The 25,065-nt window shown below is 32.0% G+C and overlaps 5 protein-coding genes and 1 pseudogene across 6 annotated transcripts; all 6 read right to left on the bottom strand.

The window, feature by feature from the left end:
* Positions 1–145: 145 nt before the first annotated feature.
* LOC101217727 (UDP-glycosyltransferase 73C3-like) lies at positions 146–1,876 on the bottom strand. Its single transcript, XM_031883392.1, has one exon. The coding sequence runs from the start codon at positions 1,789–1,791 to the stop codon at positions 346–348; it is 1,446 nt and encodes a 481-aa protein (XP_031739252.1). The 5' UTR covers positions 1,792–1,876; the 3' UTR covers positions 146–345.
* A 1,356-nt stretch (positions 1,877–3,232) lies between these two features.
* On the bottom strand, positions 3,233–4,738 carry LOC116402808 (annotated as a pseudogene).
* A 156-nt stretch (positions 4,739–4,894) lies between these two features.
* LOC105434432 (UDP-glycosyltransferase 73C3) lies at positions 4,895–7,149 on the bottom strand. The gene has a single exon (XM_011653672.2). It carries the CDS (start codon positions 6,443–6,445, stop codon positions 5,000–5,002), a length of 1,446 nt encoding a protein of 481 aa, XP_011651974.1. The 5' UTR covers positions 6,446–7,149; the 3' UTR covers positions 4,895–4,999.
* Positions 7,150–7,300: 151 nt separating this feature from the next.
* LOC101217493 lies at positions 7,301–10,481 on the bottom strand. Of its 2 annotated transcripts, none has more exons than XM_031883168.1 (6): positions 9,964–10,481; positions 8,758–8,956; positions 8,542–8,671; positions 8,324–8,378; positions 7,764–7,867; positions 7,301–7,678 (listed from the first exon to the last, which is right to left on the bottom strand). In XM_031883168.1, the coding sequence occupies exons 1-6, from the start codon at positions 10,124–10,126 to the stop codon at positions 7,568–7,570; spliced, it is 762 nt and encodes a 253-aa protein (XP_031739028.1). In that variant the 5' UTR covers positions 10,127–10,481; the 3' UTR covers positions 7,301–7,567. The 2 variants fall into 2 exon arrangements, with proteins under 2 accessions (XP_031739028.1, XP_004137983.1); XM_004137935.3 differs by having other exon boundaries at positions 7,764–7,864; positions 9,964–10,474.
* Positions 10,482–11,888: 1,407 nt separating this feature from the next.
* Positions 11,889–12,887, bottom strand: LOC116402865 (thaumatin-like protein 1). The gene is made up of 2 exons (XM_031883271.1): positions 12,820–12,887; positions 11,889–12,590 (listed from the first exon to the last, which is right to left on the bottom strand). The coding sequence occupies exons 1-2, from the start codon at positions 12,872–12,874 to the stop codon at positions 11,917–11,919; spliced, it is 729 nt and encodes a 242-aa protein (XP_031739131.1). The 5' UTR covers positions 12,875–12,887; the 3' UTR covers positions 11,889–11,916.
* Positions 12,888–14,650: 1,763 nt separating this feature from the next.
* LOC101203304 (thaumatin-like protein 1b) lies at positions 14,651–16,176 on the bottom strand. The gene is made up of 2 exons (XM_004137802.3): positions 16,031–16,176; positions 14,651–15,549 (listed from the first exon to the last, which is right to left on the bottom strand). Exons 1-2 carry the CDS (start codon positions 16,083–16,085, stop codon positions 14,879–14,881), a joined length of 726 nt encoding a protein of 241 aa, XP_004137850.1. The 5' UTR covers positions 16,086–16,176; the 3' UTR covers positions 14,651–14,878.
* Between the last annotated feature and the right edge of the window lie 8,889 nt (positions 16,177–25,065).

Genomic DNA, 25,065 nt, shown 5'->3' with positions numbered 1-25,065 from the left:
TCGTTCCAATCACTACAACATTGTTTGTTTCAGAGTATCAATTTAATTTAGTTCAACCATCAATGGCTACAACGTGGTTTAAGCTTTTAAAGAAAAATTAGAATCGTTTTAAAATGAGTAATAAGTGGATGGCAAAACAAAAATATTTATTGGAGAAAGCAATGTTTATAAGGATGGTATGGTTTTTCTGAAAATAATGATGATAATAATAAGCACGGTAGGATTATAATTGTTTTTTTTTTTTTGTAATTTGATAGTTCAAAATTAATATTAAATATAAAAAACCTGTGGAGGCAGTGGCGTTCCCCATGAATGAATCAGCCCCTTCTGAATTGACTAACTATTTCAAATCTTGAACAATTCTTCGACTAACTCCTTGAGATTCTGATGTGACGAACCCCCTTCTTCTACAGCTCTTTTCGCCATTTCAGCAAGCTTTTCGGCTCTCTCTTTCATCTCTTCTCTGTTCTCTCCATTCATCACCATTTCAATGGCTTCTCTCACTTCTTCTCTCTTCACCATCACCTCTTTATCCTTTTCTTCTCCCCAATACAAAGCTGTTTCCTCTCCCACATTTACACCCACCTTCAAAACCTCCACAATTAGCTTTGCATTGAACACTTGATCTGCAAACAACGGCCATGTGATCATCGGCACGCCCGCCGAAATACCTTCGATGCTTGAATTCCAACCGCAATGCGTCAGAAAGCTTCCGATTGCAGAGTGCGATAGTATTGCAACTTGGGGAGCCCAACCACGAATCACAAGGCCCCACCCTTCAATTTTCCCCTCAAAATTATACTCCATTATCCAGCTCTGTAATTCGTCTGTGAGGTTTCCTTTTCGTATGGCCCAAATAAATGGTTTCTTCGATGCTTCCAACCCCAACCCGAGTTCTATGAGTTGGGGTGTGCTTAAATTGCAGAGGCTTCCCATGGAGACGTAAACTACTGAAGATGGTTGCTGCCCGTTAAGCCATTTCATGCATTCGTCTTCATGGATTGAGGATTTCTCACCTCTTTCGGCTTTGTCGAGTTTATTGTCGTTGCAAAGCGAAACAGGACCGACGCACCAAACTTTTTGTGGCGAATCTCTGCTTTTTCTGTACTCTGCCACATACTCCGCTTCCATCTCCTCAAACACATTTAAAATAACACCGTGAGAAACCCGATCCGCCTCTGCCATGTCATAACTCAACTTCCCCATTTCTTCATTTTTCATTGTAGGCAACCGGGATTTGCGAATCTCAACTGGATGGGGTAAGTCAGGTAAAGTCAAGAATTCAGAGTCAGAGATGGAAGTCACAAGAGAATGATTTGTTTTCAAACTCCGCATACAGAGAAGGAAGAAACAGCTCAAACTGTAGAAAACCAGCCTTGGAATTTGATGGTTCTGAGCAAGGCGTAGAGTCCAAGGAAGGCACATATCGGAGATTATGCAACTTGGACGAGGGGAAAGTTGGTGGAATAACTTTTCCGATGGTTCGTAAAGAAGATAGGTTGCTCTGCAAAAGGCGGACACGGAAGAAGGAGGTGGAGGTAGGGAGTCCAAATTTTCGCACCCTTCTGGGAGACCGACTTGGGTGGATGGGAATGGTAGAAGAGCCACATGGATTTGTAAGCCAGAATGGGTGGCGCGAGCAAGAACAGAGTGGTAACGATGAGCATTGTGGGGGGTGGTAACGATGGTGATAATGAAACCATGGTGGGCGAGAAGCTTGGCGAGGTCAAACATGGGGATCATGTGGCCTTGAGCCATGAAGGGGAAGAGAAGAATGTGAGTGGAGGCCATGGGAGAGTGGGGTGGAAGCAGTGCAGAAGGCGGACCTGGTTTTGAAGAAATGGATAGAGCGAGCACCACCAGTTTTGGTTTTATCGGAAGGACAATTATTAATGCATCAAAAGTCTTTAAAAAAAAAAAGAAAAAAGATATATTTGTATGAATAAGTACGTGTCAGATTTTTAATGGTTGCTTGGGTGGACTGCACCCAAGTTTTTGACTTGGAAATGGACTGCCACTGTGGGCAATAAATACATATTACTATGGTATTGGTATTCAATTTTAATTCTTACACTTTCATTCAAAATGTAGGAAGCATATTTAGACATTTCAATCTTAAATTTTGTTTTTAAATATATTCGCTTATATTATTTCTTTTAAATTAATAACTTATTTTACAATAATTTAAATTATTTGATAACCACTTAACTATCTTTTAAAATATTAATGATAGGGGGATAAATTAATTCTTTCATTAATGCTCTTTTAAATACTATTAATTGAAAGGTTTGATAAACAATACAAAAGTACTGCAATTAACCATAATTGAAAATATTAAACCGTCTACGACAAGTTTTCGGAGTTCTTTCTTCAATTGAGGTCGAATCAAAATTTTTGGAGATTTTTACTATTTTAAACAAGATAGAGCGAATTTATCTTAGACGTGGAATGTTTTCAAGCATATTCATTTTCTAGCCCTCATATGTAATAGGGTTGCTTGTGCTTTTGTTCCTGTAGCGACAAAGGTCTAACTTTTCTATGACAATTCTTGTAGTCTATTTTTTATTTGGTTTCATTTAACTAATTTCATTTTAGATTATCAATAATAAATGTGACAACCGGTTAGGGTGAGTTGTTGAAAATCTAATTTTTTGAAGGTGGTAAAAATATTTACCAGTCACGAAATATTGGCTACTTCATTCAATAATTTCTCTTTTTCAATACTTTGTACGAATTATTTTGAGTGCTAATCCCATTCCGCAAATGTATTTTATTAAATTTTTTTAGGGTGAAATAAGTGTTTAAACAATTAAAAAAAACCATCAATGTTTTTCAACTTTTACTTTTACTTGAGGATAATACTCGTTTGAAAAAGTTGAAATAACTAATTCTCTATTACAAAGGTTTAAGTTGTTTAGTCTTCAGTTTAGGTTACTGAATATAAACAATTCATGTGCATCTCACTTTTCTATCACAAAAAATACTAATTAAAATATTTCAAAAAAAAAAAGCGAGAAGCAATTGCGATGGATCAATTTTGTGGAATGTAAAAGGATGATTGATACCCGAAAAACATAGAATAAATGTATAATCTCCATCATCTCAAAGTCACCCATTCTCTTAAAAATTTAGGTGGGGATCCAATGCACCCATCTTCTATTCATCTCAATCAGTTGGTGACAGTTCAACTTTTTCAAAACAAAACAAAACTTTATTTATCAAATAAAATAAGTTGAGAGTGAAGAAGTAACATTGCCAAATTTATTATTACCTTAGCACCAAACTTTATTTAAAACAACATATCATGCAATTGAAAACAAAATATATCAGCAATACATCATTCAATTTCAAATAACTTCACAGCTGATGATGTTTCTGAATTAGGAGTGTGAGGTTTCGGTGAGAGGAGCCACCTTCTTCTACACCTCTCTTCGCCATTTCAGCAAGCTCTTTGCATCTCTGTTTCATCTCTCCTCTGTCTTCTCCTTCCATTACCATTTCGATGGCTTCTTTCACTTTTTCTCTTTTCACTACAACCCCTTTCTCCTCTTCGATGCTCGAATTCCAATCGCAGTGTGTTAAAAAACACCCAATTGAAGAGTGTGAAAGTATAAGAACTTGAGGCGCCCACCCACGAATCAAAACGCCTCTCCCTTTGACCTTCCCTTCAAAATCATACTCTTCAAGCCATTTCAGTAGCTCCTCTGTTTAATTCCCTTTTCGTATGACCCAAATGAATGGCTTGTTTAATGCTTCCAACCCCAATCCAAGCTCTATAAGTTGGGCGGTCACCAAATTGCAAGCGCTTCCGAACGACACGTAAACCACCGAACATGGGTCTTGCTCATCCAGCCATTTGGTACATTCGTGTTTGTCAATTGAGGCTTTGTCTCCTCTTTCAGCTCTCTTGAGTTTGTTTTCGTTGCAAAGCGAAACAGGGCCAACGCACCACACTCTGTCAGTCGATCCAGATATTTTCTTATACTCTGCATTATACTTAGGCTCCAGCTCCTCAAATACATTTAAAATCACGCCATCTGACATCAAATCGGCTTCTTGCAATTCGTTCATAAAAGTCATAGATTCGTCGTTGAATTTAGGTAGTTGCGCCTTGCGAAATTTGAATTCTTCTACTAAAGTTACAAATTCGTAATCAGATATAGAACAAATAAGGGTCTCCTTCATTTCTAAATCCTGCTTGCACAGGAAAAAGAAGCAACTCAAACTGTAGAAAACGAGCCTGGGAATATTGTGTTTGTGAGCAAGGCGTAAGGTCCAAGGATGGAAGCTATCGGAAATGATGGCGGTTGGTCGAGGACGTAGTTGCGGCAACAGTTCGTCGGCTGGATCGTAAAGGAGAGATGTAGCTCTGTGGAAGGTGGAGATGGAATGAAAAGATGGTAGCAAATCAACACTCTCGCAGCCTTGAGGGAGGCCGACTTTGTTGCAAGGGAATGGGACTTGGACGACATGGATTTGGCAGCTGGAGTGGATGGCACGAGATAAAACAGAGTGGTAGCGAGCGGCATTGATGGGGGTGGTGAAGATGGTGATAATGGTGCCACGGCGGGCGAGAAGGTTGGCGAGATCGATCATGGGGATCATGTGGCCTTGTTCCATGAAGGGGAAGAGAAGAAAGTGAGGAGTGGAAGCCATGGGAGTGGAGTGTGGGACGGAGGAAGGAACAAGGGGATTTGGTAATTGTTAATTGAGTGTTGTCATAAACCTTTATTATTTGGTGTGATTTGAGTTGTTAAACTTTGCTTTTAAACTCAATTTAACCAAATTTGTTGGGTTTAGGAAAATTAGGTAAAATAGGACAGTTGTTGATTCATTTGAATTTATGGAAAATTGTAAAATAAATAATTTCTTTTAGCGAGACATGTGGAGATCATTTCAATCTAACACTTGGGAATTCGAATTTGTTGAATTACGTATTCTTATTCACATGAAAAACATATATTAATCGAAAACAGAAGATAATTGAATTACAATTAGTTTATAGTTCAAAGTTTTTTTGAGCATCTTGAATTAGAAGAGTGAGGTTCCGATGAGAGGAGCCTCCTTCTTCAACCGCCATTTTCGCCTTCTCCCCCAGCTCTCTGCATCTCTTCTTCAGCTCTTCTCTGTTTTCTCCTTCCATTACCATTTCAATGGCTTCTTTTACCTTTTCTTTCCTCACCACAATCCCTTTCTCCTCTTCCTCTCCCCAAGGTACACCCTCTTCCACCCCCAAACTTACGCCGATTCTCAGTATCTCCACAATCAACGTCTGGTTGAATACTTGATCTGCAAAAAGCGGCCAAGTTATCATCGGAACCCCCACCGTTATCCCTTCCATGCTCGAATTCCAACCGCAGTGCGTCAAAAAACACCCAATTGAAGGGTGTGAAAGTATCAAAACTTGAGGTGCCCACCCACGAATCAAAACGCCTCTTCCTTTGATCTTCCCTTCAAAATCGTACTCTTCAACCCATTTCAATAGCTCTTCTGTTAAATTTCCTTTTCGTATGACCCAAATGAATGGCTTGTTTGATGCCTCCAATCCCAATCCAAGCTCTATCAGTTGCCCCGTCACCAAATTGCACAGACTTCCCAACGCTACGTAAACCACCGAACATGGGCCCTGCTCGTCCAGCCATTTGGAACATTCGTTTTCGTCGATTGAAGCTCTGTCTCCTCTGTAAGCTCTGTCGAGTTTGTCGTCGTTACAAAGCCAAACAGGGCCAACACACCACACTCTGTCCGGTAATTCTCCTATCTTCTTATACTCCGCAAGATTCTTAGGCTCCAGCTCCTCAAATGAATTAAAAATAACGCCGTGTGACATCCTATCGGCTTTGTTTATTTCCTCAATAAAAGCAATCATATCTTCGTTAACGGATTTCGGTAGCTGCGCCTTGCGAAATTTGAATCCATCGACTAAAGTTACGGTATCAGAATCAGAGATAGATTGAATAAGAGGCCCCTTCATTTCTAAGTCCTTCAAACAAAGAAAATATAAGCAACTCAAGTTGTAGAAAACGAGCCTGGGAATGTTGTATTTCTGAGCAAGGGTTAAGGTCCAAGGGAGGCAGATATCGGAGATTATGGCGGTAGGTGGAGGGCAGAGTTGCTGCAACAGTTCATCGGATGAATCGTAAAGAAGAAATGTGGATCTGAAGAAGGTGGGGACGGAACGAAATGATGGTAGCAAGTCCATATTCTCGCAGCCTTCAGGTAGACCGGCTTTGTTACAAGGGAATGGGATTTGAACGACATGGATTTGCAAGCCAGAGTCAATGGCGCGAGCTAAAACAGAGTGGTTGCGAGTGGCGTTGTGGGGGGTGGTGAGGATGGTGACAATAGCACCACGGCGAGCGAGAAGCTTGGCGAGGTCGAGCGTGGGGATTATGTGGCCTTGTGCCAAGAAAGGGAAGAGAAGAAAGTGAGGAGTGGAAGCCATGGGAGTGTTGGCGTGGACGGAGAAGGAACAGGGAATTCAACGATTGGGTTTCTCTATTAACGTGGAAGATAAAAAAAAAAAAAAAAAAAAAAAAAAAAAAAAAAAAAAAAAAACTTAACATCCATCGGCAATTTGGTAATGACGGGATCAGGATTTTGTGGTTATATTCTATTTGATACAAGTTTTGAGTTTGGTTTTTTGTGTGAATAAGTAAGAAAACGAATGTGGTATGTATTTTATTGGGCGATACTTTTGTTTGGTTTCAAAACATTATCAAAATAGCAAAACGGGTAAATAGATGAGTTTGAATCATGAGGACAATACTAATAGCTAAATTTAAATATCACTTTTTAAAAAACGGGTAAGCGACTTCATGTCTTACACTTTTGGAGCTTCTATGACTAAACTCCTCCAGTTTCATAAATAAATTATTTCTGCAAATAAAAGTAGAGTTTGTTTCTCCATTTTTAAATTAATAACAAAATCACTGTTAAACCGACCTAAACTATAACCAAAATGAACATAGCTAACTGACATAATATAAAATTATCAAAACATTAAAGTCAGTCAGAAGTGAAGTTCAATTCTCCCACTCTGCACATGGTCCAAAAAGAAAACTATACAAATTCATATTCATCTATGTGGTGAACGAAACGTGGATAGTATAACTGTTCAGAGATTTGTTTTAAGGCAGACATAATTTATCAAACCAATAGGTAATACCTCAATGTCGTGTAGGAGGCTTGCTGTATGATGAATACACAATCCTATTAACATTTTTCAACTCCTTAATTGGCCAAAGAACAAGATGTCCCTAACTTCAAATGGACTCACGACTAAAGAGAGAGATGTCCATTAAAAAATTCAAGACCGTCACACTGATTTAAATTAAATATCAAAGGAACATATCATAGTTATTTAGACAAGGGAATTTAAACTTCTTTTAAACAGGATTCTCTAATTAATGTTATCAAAACCTCAGCCTATTTACAAATGATGAAAAACATATATGCTGGGATAAATATGAGAACAAAATTAGCAACTTTTCACTTATGCAAAAGGAGTTGAAAGGTTAAGATTGTAGAATGTAGACTTTACTAGGAAGTTGGATTGGATGATGGCTCAGGCAATTGGTGAAAAAGGCGAACCAACTGGGGCTGCAAGCCCGAGGTACCGCATTATCCTCATTCGACGAAATTTTCTTGTTGATTTAAGAGATATGGTCATCTCTTCCTACAGAATAAATTTATTTTATCATAATATAGAACTGCTTTTATTTATTTTCCATTCCTTGGAGGAGAAAAATGAGACAACTTACATCGAAGGGAACTTTTGGCTTTCTTTCCCTTTTCCCTCTTCCTCTGTCTTGGTGTAGGTCATTATCTTCAATCCTGCTTGAGTTTGATGAAGACCCCTTATCTGCTTAAAGAAAACAAAGTATAAATCGATAAGATATAACTGAAAGGAGTCGATAAATATTCACAGGCATAAAAGTTACTTTTAAGTAAAAGTTGGTGTGCAATCTTTGTAGCTCTAGCATAAACCAAAATTGTTCATTACATTCGATGTAAGATAACAAAACATATACAAGGAATCCGGGAGACATTGATTTTTCAAACACGTATAAAGCTTCAGTATGAAAAGTATTGTTATCTCCACCTCCCGTACATAAATGTTAAAAAATTTCTCCAAATAAGATATTTTCTATATGAGGTTAATGTGTATTGCAAAATGGAAGGTGGTATACATGTTTCTTAGCTTAATGATCAAAAATAATTTTCTTTCTATTCCAGAAAACATAGAGTTCTTGGCAGGAATAGTATCTCTAAGATGACTTCAATAAACTGACAGATACTGATAAAGAAATCAAGTGCATACCACAAGATTGATCTTGAAACTCTACCGTGGTGTTTGAACTCCTCTCCTCGAAACTCTGAAGGAAAATGTCATGCACAAAGTTTTAATCATAGACATAAAAAGGAAAAGTAGAAAGGCCAGATATTTCTAAAGGAAAATCAAAATATGCAGCTAACAAATTCAAACTAAAAAGGATTTGTTTTTGCAAATTTAATGACAAAGAATAGCACATTACTCACTTCAGTAGACCACAACTGTACATTCTCTGGAGTACCAGAAAGACTGTTGCTTTCTGAATCTGGTAATTTTTTACCAACAGGGAATGATATCTTAGAAGTACCTTTTCTCTTGCTCACAGCCTTGCATGAACTGAAGAAGGATAATCAAAACAGTTACTAATATGAAGAGAGAAGAGAAAATTGAAAGTGGATATTCAACAACGGTAAAAGGCAGACCTATTACTGAGGTGGCATTCAACTGATTGCATTTCATCGGGACTTGAGCATAGGCTAAGTCCTTCATCTACCTCCAGGGAGTTGCTGCATTTCACCAAAGAGCTAGAGGAGAGTTCTTCAGTTGTATTATCTGAGTGATGCACCATCAATTTCGACGATCCAACTTCATTCAAGGACAATCGTAGCAAGGCAGCTGTGTCTAAAATGTGTCCATAAGACTTCAGGTTCAGTTTTAATTGTATAACATATAATCCAAATCTAAACACCAAGACTTAACAAATTTAAAAACATTATAGACAACAGAAACGAATGGCAGATGTCCAGAGTGCACTTCAACAGGGACAGGTTAACAAAATGAAATGAATGATAAAACTTGTGGAATTGCTAATTGCTATACAAAATCCATCGAGCCTGACATTTCTGATACAACAACTATCCAAATTAGTAATAACAAATAAACAAGTAGTTAATGATATCTTGATCCTTATATTGGATGATAGACATAGATGCATCTGGCTGTTGTATTGTTATAATTCCCATCATATTAACGAACACTAAATCATAAGTGATAAATATATCACTCATTCACACATATCACTCACTAACAGCCACCAATTTCACCTAAAAGCCAACTACACTACGAATACCCAACTGAGAGAAACCACCTCCAAGAAGTCAACATGGTAACAGGAAAATTGCATCCAGAGGTAGGGATCATCTGCCACCGAATCATTAGAATTCAGAAAACAACTTACTAACTTGGCAATTCGTATTCTTTCAGATTTGAACTTCCCAACTCCCAAGATACACAACATGGAACACACCAACCACAAACAACTCCTACCCTCCTTTTTCAAATGTTCCCAGAATTATGGATGTAAGTTATTGTCCATTTATAAATGAAGACAACTAACTAACACATAATGGCGAATATTATAACTGAAAATAAGCACAATTTACATGAATCAGTCTAAAGACTAAATTTTTTCTATCCAAGAACCAGATGCAAATACAGAGTCATGCAATTAATTTGTAGCTTTATCCGGCAATCAAAGATAATAATGTGATGACAATCAAAAGAACAAGTAAGGGAAGTCAAGAGATCTCAAATTCAGTGCACAAAAAAAAAACCCAAAAATTAATGAGAAAACTAGGTTAGTTCAAAGAGTATAAAAAAGAACAAAATGGGTAGATTAAAAGGTATACCTTGGTGGGGAATTGAAGAAGAATAGAAAAAGAGAGAGGAGAAATCAGTGCGGCGTTTAGGCGGTGAGCTTCGACGCTGTTGAGAATATTTGGGTATATTATCGATAAGGGGTGATTGTTTTTCGCCCTTTTTCTTCTGGGATGTCTTCCTCTTCTTCGCCATTGTCAAGAAATTGAGATAAACTCTTTGAAAATTGAATTCTTGAGGTAAAGAAGGAGCCCTAGAAGAAAAGGAAGAAGAAGAAGAAGAAGAAGAAGAAGAGGATTTGTTTGGTAGTGGATCCGAAGGAGAGAATAGAATGGGGGCAGTGAGGAATTCCTAATTCATATAACATTAAGAATGGCCCATTCCATTCTATTCTAAATTCCCAATTCTTTTGAAAATCACTGCAAGACGCTGCCCACTCCAATTTTAACGAAATTAACTGATTTTTTTTCTGTTTTCTTTTCTCTTTTTTTTTCCCTTCCTTTCCCAATACATACATATATATTGATCTACATTATTCTACACTCCACATTCAATCTCAATCCTTCCTGAATTCAATTTCATAATGGCACCTTTTTCTACTTTTCAATATACCATCCCACCTAACTCAATATCTTAATCATCTTCTCTCAAACAAAAACTTGTATGATTGAAACATCATCTTTCTTCTATATTAATTAGGAATAACCACCTAAAACCTAGATTATGTTTAAGCCCTTATACATGGAAATAAATTAAATTTTCAAGTCTTTATACAAGTTTATTCATAAGTTCACTTCGTCGTGACATAGAAAGTATTAGACTGATTTTTTTAAATCGGTAAAGTTTGGTTTTGAATAATACAAGTTTTAGTTTTGGACAAAGTCAAGAAAGTGTTTCTCCCAACTATGAAAACTATTAAAAAAAAAAAGAAAAGCAAATTTAACAAAATATTTACAATATACAATAAAATTTTTAGATTCTATCAATAATAGACGTTGATATTCACTAATATGTTTCTATCCGTAGAACTGATACAGACGGATAGAAGTTTATCCGTAATTATACAGATATAATCCAAAATTTTGTTTCTAAATATTTTAATTGTATTTCTATTCAATAAACATGAGACATTAACTCAATGAATAAATTTAAACAAAGATAACGAAGGTTTGAAATTGACAATGAATAAATATTATCCATTTTTTGGAACAATATGTACTCTTTTTTCTTTAGAAATTCTTTCTGAAATGTATATAAAACAAATGTTTTAAGATGATGGAGAATAACTATTGTAGAATTACATGATTGTGGAGGATTAATTGATACAGTTGTAGTTTTCAACAAAAACATAAGAAAGTGACACCAATCTTCATCAAAATGGTAGCCCTAAAATGAATAATAATGCAAACCCTTTCAAACATACACAACATAAAAGGAAAGAAAACAAACTATTACCAAAATGGGTTAAGTCCCAAATAAGAAAAAAATGTTAATTCTCAAAATAAGAAATAATTTTCCAAAAACATTAGAACCATTTTGAGACATGTAGAACATCGTGTGAAAACAAGATGAAGAACAAAGTTGGCAACATCCCTGAATCACATTAAAAAGAAACATACCTAAGTAGCAACATCTACTATATATTTAAAATGTATCTAAAATTTTTTCAAAAGGTAAAATATTTTTAAATTTTAAAACCCCATTTTAAGAAACTATGAATCCTGGGAATTTTATAAAATATTTGAAAAAAGTGGTGTTAAAAGATGGCTGCAACATTACTAAACCCATTTTCTTTTTGTTGTCTTAACAATCCATCTCAATTTCGATCTCCATATAAAAATTTAAAGATTAGGTACAAATAGATAGGTTTAAATAAAATTTCTTATTTAAGATTAGTTGATAAAAAAAAATTGAAAACTAATATTGAGACATTACTAATTCCTTCAAAAATTACAAATTTATTCAACTAATTATCTCTCATAAATTTAAATTATGGGACAGAAGGTTACATTAATAGTATTAAAACCAGTACATCCGTACGTCGGCGGCGTATTATCCCGAGGATATACATGCGCCAAACCGCACAATTCCTTAAACTTCGCCGAGTAATAGTCCGGCTGACAATCCCAACCGCTGCAACAATACTCCGGCGACTTGAGGGCATCGCACGCGCTGTAGCATCCGACGTACACGCCGTCCTTGTTCTTGGCGACAAGAAACGAGGGGCAGACGTTGCTCAAGTCCTGGACGCAGTCGACGGTGGGGCAGAGACCGGAGCCACCGTCGACGAGGTGGCCGCCATCCGGCTGGATCCGGACGGGAATGTTGAAGCCGTGAATGAGGCTGAGGTCGTAGTGAACGACGGAGTTGTTGATGGCGAAGTTGAGGAGGGTGACGGGAAGAGCCGGTGGAGAGGAGTCGCAGAAGATGGTGCCTGAGCCGCAATCGCCGGTTTCGCAGGTGAAATGGTAGTCTTGGTCGTTGGAGCACTTGGTGCGGACCCACAAGGAGCCAGTCCAAGTGTCAGGCATAATAAAGATCTCAAGAGTGTCCGGTGGACTCTCTGGGTCGGCGTCTCCGATGGGTGGGTTTGAGGATAACCATATTGAATATGGACATTGGTTCTCAAAATGGAATATCACGTCTTCCGAAACTACCCCTGAAAATATTTCTTTCCTATTACTATATATAATATTCAAGCATCATACACCCATATTGCAAAATTCAATCCTAATTGCTATCAAATTTCTAGCATATTTGTTTGTGAATTAAGTTATAGGTTCGATTTTGATAAATATATAATTAATTTATACGAAAGAATTGTATTATTATTGGTGTTTAAAAATAAAATAGAAAAGGAAAAAAAGGGCTAGAGAAGATAGTTAAACCTGCTGCAAGAAGGGAGAGTTGCAGGAGGAGAAGAGAAGTTTTGGAAGCAGCCATTGATTTAATGCTAATAAATGATGAAGAAATTAGGATAGGAGAGATTCATTTTATAGGGGGGGAATTATTGAAGTTAGATATGATCAATTTAATCAAAGATTATTTCGAATGTTAGTGAAAATTAAATGGTGCACTATTTGAAAACTATATAGTTTGCTATCATTTATTCGCCAATTAGCAATTTTAATATAAAGTCAGTTGCAAGATTACATTTATAGCGGAATTTGATTGTGATGGAAAACAAGCCAAAATCAAATGAAAGTAAAATATGGTAGTATATCATTTAGCAAGTTATCTTTTAAAATGGCACTAACTACTACTTATATCGTAAGAGTATTAATTTACTTGTAATCTCAACTTATAGAGGTGGAAATTCTTATGTATTGGGTTGTATTAGTGCTAAAAGATATTAGGTTTCCATGGAAAAAACTAACCTTATTTTCTCATGTTTTCTTTCAATTGCCTCTTATCTTTTTCACGATTGCATTAAAATTATTAGAAAATTTTCAAAACAAAAACTAGTTTTTTTTTTAGTTTTAAAGTTTTGGTTTGGTTTTTAAAAACATGAATAAAAAGTAGATATGTGAACAATAAATTCAGAGATTACAAATTTTATAACAAAAAATTAGTCGAAATATTAGTCTCTTCTATACATTCAACCAGTTATGAAACCTTAAATCAGAGTCAATGTTATAGATCGTTTTTATTTTAGAACGATAATTACTAATCACACCTTAAAAACTAGTGACGTTTTCCAACTTCACTTGAGAAGATATTTTGAATAAAAGATGTTATGATATATATAATTTATTGGCAAATTATTTTATATTTTGATAAGTTAATTTTGAGTGGTGAATGATTTTATCAAATTCCTTTTTAAATCAGAATCATTTTCGATTCTTTAGGCAAGTTAATTTTGAATTCCTCAAGAAAATTCTTCAAATAAAATTCTCAAGAAAAGAAAAAAAAAGAGTAATGAGGGCTGATCAATATGTAATTTTCTTGGAGTTTTGACTCCTGGGTATTTTAAATATCATGGAATTGAACCTTAAAACTTTCTCAAATTCTTAAATGAGAATTTTCTTTTACTGGACAAGAAATTTTAAATAGACCACAAATTCATGGCTATGACTCTACTAATAATAATTATCATATTATCTCACCTTTCACTTATTTAAGTCAAGAAAAGATGAGGTGGGAATGGGTCCCTACACATTTTAAGATCAATTTAATTTGTTTTCTTTATTTTAAAAAATTCAACAGATTATTTGTTAACTAAAAATAATTTTTCATGTAGCAATCCATTTTTCCGGTCATAAATAAACAACTCGATGACCTTCTCCAAATCGCCTTATTATTTTTTTCTAAATTTGGTGACCAAAATCATCCCTTAATTAACATTGTTCCTGAATATTAATTTCTTTTTTTTAAAAAAAAAAATTATTTGAAAGATGACATCAACCCCCCTTTGTTATGATCACAGTTTAAAAAATATTTTATCTATTGATATTTGAAAATCTTATTCAAACCGGCCTACTAGAATTTATTTAGATTTTTTAAGAAAAAATTGCATTCACTAGTTGTTTATATGTCTTTATGCAATCTATTTTAGCAATCAATAATAAGATGTCGCCTGAAGATTTAAAAAAATGTAAATGAATACAATTCATACTATCTAAACCCAAATATTACTTCTTTTTTTTTTTTTTTTTTTTTGTGTTAGGTTTGACGTTGTTGATGACGATGAGCAGAAGGATTAGTCTGTGGAGAGAGTTATATTTAGAAGTTGTCTCATTTGATTTCTTATAATTTAAAGTATGATATATATTGATTATTATGTTGACATATAATAAGACAGTAAAGTTAATTTCGTAACATATCATTTATAATCCTATACTCTCAACACCCTACAGTAAGTGCTGACTTTTTTTATTCTCAAATACTTTTCTTTCGTTGGCTAGCACTGCCAAGCCAATTATTAATTACTATCTTCATATTATCTTCTCAACCGCAAAATGTGATCAAATAATTTGGCCTATTGTTGCAAGTAAAGGTGCTGTTCTTATCATCATATGCATAACTGTAAGCTTCTGGGCATTGTCTCTCGAAGATCATCGAATAATTTGTTGGCTTGCACTTTTTAGGATCATTGAATTCACCAGTGCAGCAATACTCAGGTTTGTTGAATGCAAGACAAGCACTCTTACAAGCAATCACTTCATTGCCTGATTTCACCTGCAGCTCCGCTGGACACACCTTGTTCACGTCCGCACGGCAGTTTGATGATCGACATGGCCCTTTGCCGCCTTGGATGGTGATCGTGACTGGCAGGTTGAAGCCGTCCACTAGGCTGACATCGTAGAAATCTTGGCCACCATCGGGGGCAATGGTGAATTCGGCTAGTGTGACTGGTGGAACTCCTCCGGCGCCATTGCATGAGAGGCCACGACCGCAATCGCCAGTCATGCAGGTGAATCGACCGTTGTTGGAGCAACGGGTTCGTGCCCATACCCGACCAGTCCACGGTGCGGGGACGTTAAATGACTTCGATTCTCCAGGAGCTAACTTGAACCCAGTTGTTGATAGTTGTGGTTGGCCTGGACCGCTCGTTAATGTTGCCGGCCATATGCTTATCCCACAATTGTTTTTCACAGTCATTTTTGCAGCTTCAACTCCTACATTAATAATGCACATTACTCCATGTGAATACTTGTAATTAGCGATGTTATTAAGAGGCACTCATCTCCGTCCATACAATTACAACCCGTTTAATTATTACATAATAAAAGAAAAAACTATCAATTTTTAATTGGACAACCAGAGTTTTGTTAGTTACACCCTATTTCCAAATTGATAAGTCCAACTTTCACCAGCACCAAGTATTTTTCAAACAATTAAACCTACTATAAATAAGCAAAGTAAATTAAGCTTCAAACTCTTAATGGGTTAGTCAATTACTTATTCATTATGAAACCCAACTAAGTACTGTTCGCTAAATGGTAAGAATATATATATAATAAATAATTAAAGTCGATTAATAATCAAATATTCTCAGTGAGAAAATTACAAATCAAAGAAACTGAGAAAAGAAACACACAAGTTTTAAGAATATAATAGAAAACTAAAACCGAGACTGAAATAATTAATGAGATATACCAAAATGGAGAAGGAAGAAGAAGAATGATGAAAGAAGGAATGCATGGTTCGCCATTTTTGAGACCTTTCAATTTGCTTGGTTAATCAATTAACTTTTTTACTTAATCTGCAAACTGAATGATCAGTTGATATGAATGAAAAGAGAGATACACAATATGGTATTTATAGGCAGATGTTTGGAGCACAGTTAGATTGGTGGTGAGCTTGCCGTGTTGAAAACTAATTTCACAGACCACTAAAAAACAGACATGTAATTAATTGGCAATTAAAAGAAATTGATTCATGGTAATACAAAAGACTAATCAAACTATATCCATAAAAATCAAGAGATCAAGATGTGTGAAAATTTTACACATCAACTGCATTTTTTCTTAATATTGATTGGTTCTACATTGACTTGTACACGTTATATATAAAATTCGATAATTTATTTATAATTAATGAAAAAACCTTATGTTGTGTATTTTTGTTCCACATTTCTTATTACTCTATATTTTTTAAAAAAAAAATATATACACATATGTAACCATTGATGACAACTGTGGTAAATTTGTATTTAGAGAAGAAATTAACCTTCAAACAAGCAAAAATTGTAGACCAACTATAGGTCACACATAGTACTCCGAATATGATTAAGTTAGCAAGTTTGGAGATGAGGTTCTTTATGGAATTTTTAATGGAGATTATCAACTAACTTTACCTATTTCTTCACATTATTTCCTTTCTGGTTTATAAAGTTGGATGACCTAAATTCATCTCTGAATTAGGGTTTTTAGGTTAATCCCCAACTTTTATCCTTACTTGTAATTACCTTACGTGAAAACATGTGATTTTAAAGCTTTTGGATCTTACCCTTCGTTCTAAAATTATTTAATGAAAATTCTAATTAGAACAATGTAATGAGCTAATCTTATACCATTTTTAAATTGAAAAAATTACATAAAGTTTTCATATAAGAACACCAAACAGTTTGATCAACTTTACTCTCCATCCGATGGCCTCAAAATAAGAAATTAATACATTACGTACCAAAAGTTTAATTAATTGATACTCTTTGGTTATTTTCATTTTTATTTTCTAAAACAAAGAAACACATATATTATAAAAAAGACAACATGATATAAATTAAGGAAATAACGCCGATGTATTCTAGAAGAAAAGCTAAGAGAAAAGAAAAGAAAATTGAAGACGTAAGTAAAGTTAAGTCAAGTCAAGAATGTAATGAAGAAGAATTAAAATATCATCATTTAGAAAATGAATCATATATTAAGAATAGAATAATAAAAAAAACATATAATCTTGGCCCTTGGGTTTCACTGTTTGACCCTTCACTCTGAATTTGAGAAAAGTAACAAATTGCAAAAATAAGAAATATAAGTTTATATATCATGTTTAATAAAAAGTATTAATTAACAACCCAAATTTGTAATTAGAGTTAAATAGAACTAATATTAAGTAATTTGAATTTAAACTTGATTTTCATCAGAGATAGAGAAGAGAAATAGAAAAAGATGTAAAATATTTGAATGTGTTTAGGTTTGAAAAAGGGTGTAATGTGGATTTTAGTAATTTAATTAAGACCGCATCTCTCATTATAGAATGAATGAAATTGAAGTCTTAATTAAGTGCGTTGGAAAATTACATTAAATAGCTCTCTCTCTTATTTGACTAAAATACACCCATTCAAAGGTGTTTGTCTTAACAAATGCCTTCTCACCCATTCTAATATATTTAAATATATATGAAGTTTGATTTTTCAAATTAAATTCTTAACACGTTTTTTGGTTTTGGGGTTAATATACAATGTTTTTAGTCTTCTAGTTATTACCAACCTAACTTTACAAACCTAACTTCACAATATAAGTATTGTTATCTCTTAGAAGTAAATATAATTCAACTAAACATACAGTCTTAAATGAAGATATGTATTTTAAATTGTATTGAAGAAAGTATTATTATCTATGTTCTTTAAAATAAATGAATAGATAAATATAGGCTGACTATTCTTTCTTGGGTAAAATAAAAATAAAAACAGTAAATTAACTATAATTGTTAATTAATGTATGTTAGTAAAAATGGTCCTATTTGATTTTATTATATTTAAATAAGAATGAGTGTCCAAATTGTTTTACAACTAGAAAATTAGGAATGAAATACTAAAAAATTAAAGAGTATTTTGGTTGGATTATTAAAATTATAACATTAGCAAAATCTATTGTATAGACTCTATTACTAATATTGGTTTGGGTGATAAATTTATTACTTCACTAATTTTCAACATTTTGTTTCTTTCTTTTATTATATTAATTTGTTTGAAATATTCTCATTCGTGTTTTTAAAAAGAAATTTGAAGGATGGAGATATATATAGTTGGTTTGGTAATATTTCTCAATTTTTCATTTTTGAAGAAATAGAATTGTTTTTAAAAAAGAATTTCTAAATTCTATTTGTTTGTTTTGTTTGTGTTCTCTTAATTCATTGACTACTTCCCTCTTGGTTCTACTACATCAATAGGCCTTAATTGTTGTTTATTTTGGTTGGGCTCCAATTTTAAGATTTTTTTCAACTTTTATATTATATTTCTTTATTTTGTGTTGCATCTTACATTTATTTTTATTCTTATTTATTTGGTGTTGCAAGTTCTATATTTAAACAGTTTTTTTGTTTCTGGTTTTTAAAAAATAAAATATAAGAAACAGTAAACAATAAACAATAAATGAGAACACTCAGAATTTCTTGTTTTTTCATTAATATTTTCAATGTTTTAATAATAAATAATGAGATGTTTACCTTCCTCCCTAGTTGAGAAAAGAATGAAGGGAATTAATATACCCTCTAATGACCATTTAACGTCAATCTAATGTGTTTTAGGGTGTATCAAAATTTAATGCCCTATATCATTCTTCATCATTTTATTATACCTATTTATTCATATTCATTTATTTCACAAATCTTCCAGTGTGAATTTTATATACATCTTCGAGTTATGTGAATTTACTTAAAACTTTATCCTCATAGGATGTTTGGAGAGCTAAAATACAATCATAATTATTGAAAATGAGTATTTAATTATAAGGTAGCTTTCCTTATTTTAATGATAGTTAATCTAAAAGAACTATGGGCCGTCGCCAGAGCCTTTTGGGTTAATTTCGCCCTCCACGGCCCACCGCTCTTACTTTACCCAATACCCACCCGCTCAATAATACTACACAATTAATGCAACATCCCTGCTGTTTTCTTAATAAAATTCAAATCAACAATCTTGAAATGAAAATTAGTGTCTATCGTTTAATTTATTCTCATATCAATCATCTATTTAGCCATATTTTAAAGAGATGTCACCTCTTAATTCCTATATTTTGAGGATCTTCCCAAATTTCTACAACCAAGATCAACTTGAGATTACTCAATGGTATCAATCATTTTAAAAGCTAATAACGATGACTTAATAATAATAAAAAAAAAGACCATGTTGATTGTCATGTCAGATAAAATTTCTTAATTAAAGAAATTAAAGATCTAATCATCAGTACTTAAAATAACAATATCATTAAATCGATTGATGAGTGCAACGAAAGCTAAGAAAAGTTAAATTTTAAACAGATTAGAATTATGTGTGTCCACTAGGAAGAAGGCAAATCTTTGTTGTTCCACTCAAATTGTGGGCTATGCCATGCATGGTCTAACAAACTTATATATGTTAGTATTTAGAATTTTAGGTTTTCATAGACAAAAAAAACCAAATGATTACCCATAAAATTTAGTTCATTAGTTTATATCTTTACTGGTCATTCAAGTGTTCAGTAGTCTATCAATTTTAAAATGTGTTTGAAAGTTTGTAGACTACTTAATAGTTCCATGAAATTTAATAATAAATTCCAACACTAGATTGATGAACATAATCCGATAAATACCATATATAAATGTAGACTATTTTAAAAACCGATCAAATTATTAAAAATTAATTATAATTATGAATAATACAAACTTAAATTTCCCCCTAACAAAGAACATTTGCAAATTATCCATGCGAAAGGAAAAGAAAAATAGATGAAGAAATTGGGGATTAGGAAATAGCCAAACTTGTGGAGATGGGTACCTCATGGATGACTGACAACCATAATGTTTGGCACTCAAAATTTCTATCATTTAATCATGAGTTTGCCTTTTTGATTCTAACTCCATTATACTTTGTCAAATTTAAATAGTTAAAAAAACACAAATTAGATAATTTTTCACTTTGTTAAATTAACAATAACAATAATTACCTATATCAAAATTACGAAGAAAAGAAAATGTATGACATTTCTGTAGATTTATTTTAATCAAAATTACTTGCAATGATCCCATTAAGATGATGGAGCAAATATATATATTAAGCCGACATGTGGTTGATAGGGATATAAAGAAATAGGGATGTGTGGAGTGGGCAACATGTATTAATAACTAAATTAATTATCAAACAGAATAATGGATTCTAATTGGTCAAATGGAGGCTCCACCATTATTAATGAGAGACAAAGATTGTATATTCTTTTTTAATATCATTAAAGTTTTTGCAACTTATAATACTTTACTATTCATCTACATCACACAACATTTTATCACCTCCATTCTGATATGACAATTAATTAAATTTATTCAACCATGAATTCAGAGAATAATTTTCTTTCAACCTTTATTAATTATGTATGTGTATAATTTGTAATAGGCTGAAAGAAATTATTCGGCCCTAATCGTGGGATTTATTAGTGTGTCATATTGAGAAGCCTAACCCTACTATTGGTTACCAATGCATGGCACCCACTAATTAGGTATGTACAAAGCACATGATGCTTCAAATGTACATATTTTTTACCCTAGCAACCTAAAGGATCTATGTGTGTGTTTTTTCTTTTTTTATTTTAATTAGTTAATTAATTTTCTTTGTCTACCCTCTAAAATTTAAAAGGCTATCTTTGGTGTTCCATTTGTTTTATGTTCTTTTAAATTAATTTTATAAAACATTTGTGTTTGATAACCGATAAAAATAAAATTTTAAAAATACATTTAGTTTTTAAGAAAATAGTAACAAAATTAATTTAATAAATATATATGGTTTTTGCTTTTAATAAACAATAATTTTAAAAATAGAAAAAGAAAAAAAATTAAATGATTAACAAACCATATCTAACATTCTCCATACATGATTTCGAACCAATATATTTAACCGTACTCTAAAACCTAATGATATTACTTTTGAATCACGAGTTGAATGCATTACGAATATGATATAATTTAAAGTAAAATTTTGAAATATAGAAAATTAACTAAAATATTTACAAAATATAATAAATTTATTGATTATATAAGTATCTAGGAGTAATTTTGAAAGACACTGATCTTATCGATATCTATTATTATCGATAAAAATATAAAATTATACCATTTTTATAAATATTTTAACCTATAAGAAAATATACTTTATATATAAAAGTGAAAAGTAATGGTTTGTGTCTTTTCAATCCCATTGAAAAGGAAATGCGGTTGATTTTAAACATTCCCAAACTTTACAAATTTTTAAGGATCACTCCTTTTTAAACTTCACCTTTATTCTCTTTTCTAATATTGTCTTTTCATTCCAAATTGGAAAATTTGTAGCAACACTTTATCTCAAAGAGAAAAAGAGAAAGAGGGATGTCTTTTTCAAGGAAAATATATATATTAAGATTAAATGTATAGATGTATTTATGTTTATATTCCAAGTATATATCAACACAACAGATAGCATGAAAGCTTCATTTATTTAATAGACAAAAATTTATGTAAATGGGTCAAGTCTAACACCTATGTATTATAAAATCTATCAATGTGCTTTTGGAATAACTTTTGCTTGTGTTATGTGTATCAACATTATAAGTGTTCTTTTTAGGTGAGAATAATTTATGAAAAAATCAAAATCCGTTTACTTTTCTTTTACTTTAGTATGCGAATGAATGAAAGGAGGAATACAAACAAAAAAAATATATTTCGAAAATGAAGAACAAATTCTAAGAATATGTCAAAGCACCCATAACACAAATAGTTTTATTCTCAATAAAATATTAATAGAGGTCACAACAAAAATATTGTAAATGTTTTTTCAAGGTAAAATATTATAGATACCGTTGTTTGCCTATGTATTTATTTTTATTTGATAGATGAAGTAAAAATTATATTTACTATTAAATTGGTAGAGCATGCTAATTTTTTTATGAGGTAAAACTATTATGTAGAAATTTGTATAGTCCCATTTATATTATTGAATTACATTCCTTTGATTTCAATTAGAAGAGCATTTTATCGAAACTTTTATGTCAAGTTTAATATATAAAAACTCTAAAGGCAATAATAAGACTTAATTAGTCATATATGATGGAAGTTTAATCACAATTCTTTTAGTTTTTTTCATTATGGAGTAACCACTCGATCTTTTGATATTTTATAAAATCCGACGACACTATATTTTGAAACCATATCGTAGGATTCCCAACATATGTATTTAATTTATTGACAGATTTAACATTAATAAACAAACATTCACAATTAGGTGAAAGGATGCCAATAGGAAACAACTTGGAATAGAATGAAATTAGTTTTTTATTTTATAGAAAAATATGGAACTCACAATAATTAATGCATGCATCAAATCAAAAGAACGTCAGATCCTAGAAGATTAGGAGAGTAGATTAGGGTAATTTTAATTAGTTTAATTAAATAATTAAAAGGGTGGGTAGGAAAAACAATGTTAAGGAGTGTTGGGACGGCATCGTCGGCGGTGACCATAAAATAATGAACCGACCTCTCTCTTTCATTATTCTTTGTCGATAGAGAGAGGCTTTGGTCATTTCCAACTCGTCTTAACCCACTCGGTTTTTTTTTTTCTCTAAATCCCTAAAAAGTCCTTCTCTTGGATGTTTATGCTTTTTCTTTACACATTTAATCAAATCCTTAACTTCACATATGATAACATTTTTTTTTTGTTTTTTTCCTTTAAAAATTAAACTTGTAAATTATTATTTCTGCATTCAATTTTTTTTTGTTATTTACCTTTTACCAACTATTTTTAAAAAAATCCAATCCAAAATTTGCAAATACCTAAAAATTTGTTTTTGTTTTTTAAATTTATTTAAGAATTCAACCCTTATATCCAAAAATAATACAGATCATCATAAGAAATTATAAAATAATAGAATTGCCTTTAAAAAACTAAAAACAATAAACAAAACTAGTAATAAGCTTTTTATACTTTAGTAAGTTTTGTTTAAACTTAAATCTAGTTTTTGCAAACATAAGTAAAAACAAATATAAAATATTTACAAACAAACTTAAAAATAAATAATTAAATATTTACAAAATATACTAAAATTAAATTAAATACAAATTTTATAATTCTAAATTTTTAAACACATTTTCGAACCTAAAAAATTAAAATATTTATAAAATATATCAAAATTTTAAATTCCATCGATATTGATAATAAAATCTAATCTTTTTCGAGCTTGGATTAATTTCTTCATTTTTAATATATACTTTAACTTTTGTTTTAAAAGAAAATAACTCTTTAATATGATAATGAGTAATATTTTTGAATGCATTGGATTGGTTTTAGTATATCATTTCCCAAATAGTTGTCCAATACAAAAGGAAGCCATATAAGAATATATAATATATAATCTATACTTATCTACAAAGAAAAGGTATTACCCAAATCCCAAGCGAAAGTCAGTGCCTTTATAATTAATATATACATATCATCAATGAGCATTACAAATAATTAAACCACATCCTAAAACTTGGAAAATTCAACCACTTTTTAACTTCATAAATAAACAAATTAATATTAATTTTATTGTGAAGTTGAAGTAAATGTATAGAATAAGTAATAGACAAATTTGGTCTATTTTTTAAAAGACATTATTAAAAACACACACACAAACAACTAATAATTTCAAAATTTCCCATCAATTAGTTAAATAACTGATATTTTAAGTCACACATTATAGAAAAATGACAAGAATAGAACAACAATATAGACTAGACTTGGTAGCATGCATTCTCAAAATATTTAAGTTATCCTTGATGGGATGTCTTTCTTACACCCTTAATTAAGATTAAAATATGATGAAAACCTTAGTAATCAAAGGCTAATCATACCCACTATCGGACATTTGTTAGTATTAAAAAAAATAAATGAATATGTTACTGGTCCCAATCACTTTATACATATATATATTTGAATACTTTATAGATAACTTTTAAAATTTGGGAAATGAAAGGGGAAAAAAAGGTAAAAGAAATGGCATATAAAGTTGAATTGAGAACTTGATCCCTATCTTTTTTTATTTTTTTGCCTTTTAGGCTCATTGGATTGTGTAAGTCCAATCATTGTCCACGTTTTATTTACTCCAAAAAGTTTTTTTTTTCTTTTTAATAAACTAAGGTATATTTAAAATTATAATGTGTAAAGAAAATATAATAAATAAACAATTGAAATAAGGCAAGGAACCAAGTTGGCATAAACTATGAAGAAATTGGAATATGAATGTTATGAATAAATGAATATAGAACCGTAGAGCATTGAGATGTATTTGGATAGGAGAGGAAAAGGGGAGGAGGATTGGTTTTTGAATACTTATCAACTTGTTTATTTTGTTAATAAATTAATTTGTTTTTGCTAAAGTTGAAAACAATATTAATTACTAAAATAAAGAAACAGACAGAAGGGATATTGGGAGACAGCATCTACCTAAGTTAAATAAAGTAGAAAAGGTTCAAAGAAAACAAAAAATGCAAAATTACCTTTCCTTCCCATTTTAAAACTTTTCTTTTCTTTCCTTCTTTCTTTTGAATTTTAGATAACTGAAAAATATGTTAAAAGTGAGAAGATATTTAATTAAATCACACACTTAAAATCTTTAGAACTTATTATAAAAGTTTATAATAAATTTTAAATTCGAATTGTTAGGGTGAGATTAATGTAATTTGAGTATATAAAAAGGAAAAAGAATAATGAG

The sequence above is a fragment of the Cucumis sativus genome, chromosome 3 (genome assembly GCF_000004075.3).
Source record: "Cucumis sativus cultivar 9930 chromosome 3, Cucumber_9930_V3, whole genome shotgun sequence".
NCBI classification, from domain to species: domain Eukaryota; kingdom Viridiplantae; phylum Streptophyta; class Magnoliopsida; order Cucurbitales; family Cucurbitaceae; genus Cucumis; species Cucumis sativus.
Note: the sequence above shows the minus strand (reverse complement) of the source record. Positions and strands in the feature narration are given on the sequence as shown.

Excerpts from the sequence above, each read along its gene's own strand:
- LOC101217727 (XM_031883392.1), bottom strand. The coding sequence starts at position 1,791 with ATGGCCTCCACTCACATTCTTCTCTTCCCCTTCATGGCTCAAGGCCAC.
- LOC105434432 (XM_011653672.2), bottom strand. The coding sequence starts at position 6,445 with ATGGCTTCCACTCCTCACTTTCTTCTCTTCCCTTTCTTGGCACAAGGC.
- LOC101217493 (XM_031883168.1), bottom strand. The coding sequence starts at position 10,126 with ATGGCGAAGAAGAGGAAGACATCCCAGAAGAAAAAGGGCGAAAAACAA. Across the intron at positions 7,868-8,323 it reads GTTTCAAGATCAATCTTGTG|CAGATAAGGGGTCTTCATCA; the intron begins GTATGCACTTGA and ends GTTTTCTTTAAG. Across the intron at positions 7,679-7,763 it reads AGCCAAAAGTTCCCTTCGAT|GAAGAGATGACCATATCTCT; the intron begins GTAAGTTGTCTC and ends TTTATTCTGTAG.
- LOC116402865 (XM_031883271.1), bottom strand. The coding sequence starts at position 12,874 with ATGGCTGCTTCCAAAACTTCTCTTCTCCTCCTGCAACTCTCCCTTCTT. Across the intron at positions 12,591-12,819 it reads ACTCTCCCTTCTTGCAGCAG|GGGTAGTTTCGGAAGACGTG; the intron begins GTTTAACTATCT and ends AAATATTTTCAG.
- LOC101203304 (XM_004137802.3), bottom strand. The coding sequence starts at position 16,085 with ATGGCGAACCATGCATTCCTTCTTTCATCATTCTTCTTCTTCCTTCTC. Across the intron at positions 15,550-16,030 it reads CTTCTTCCTTCTCCATTTTG|GAGTTGAAGCTGCAAAAATG; the intron begins GTATATCTCATT and ends TTATTAATGTAG.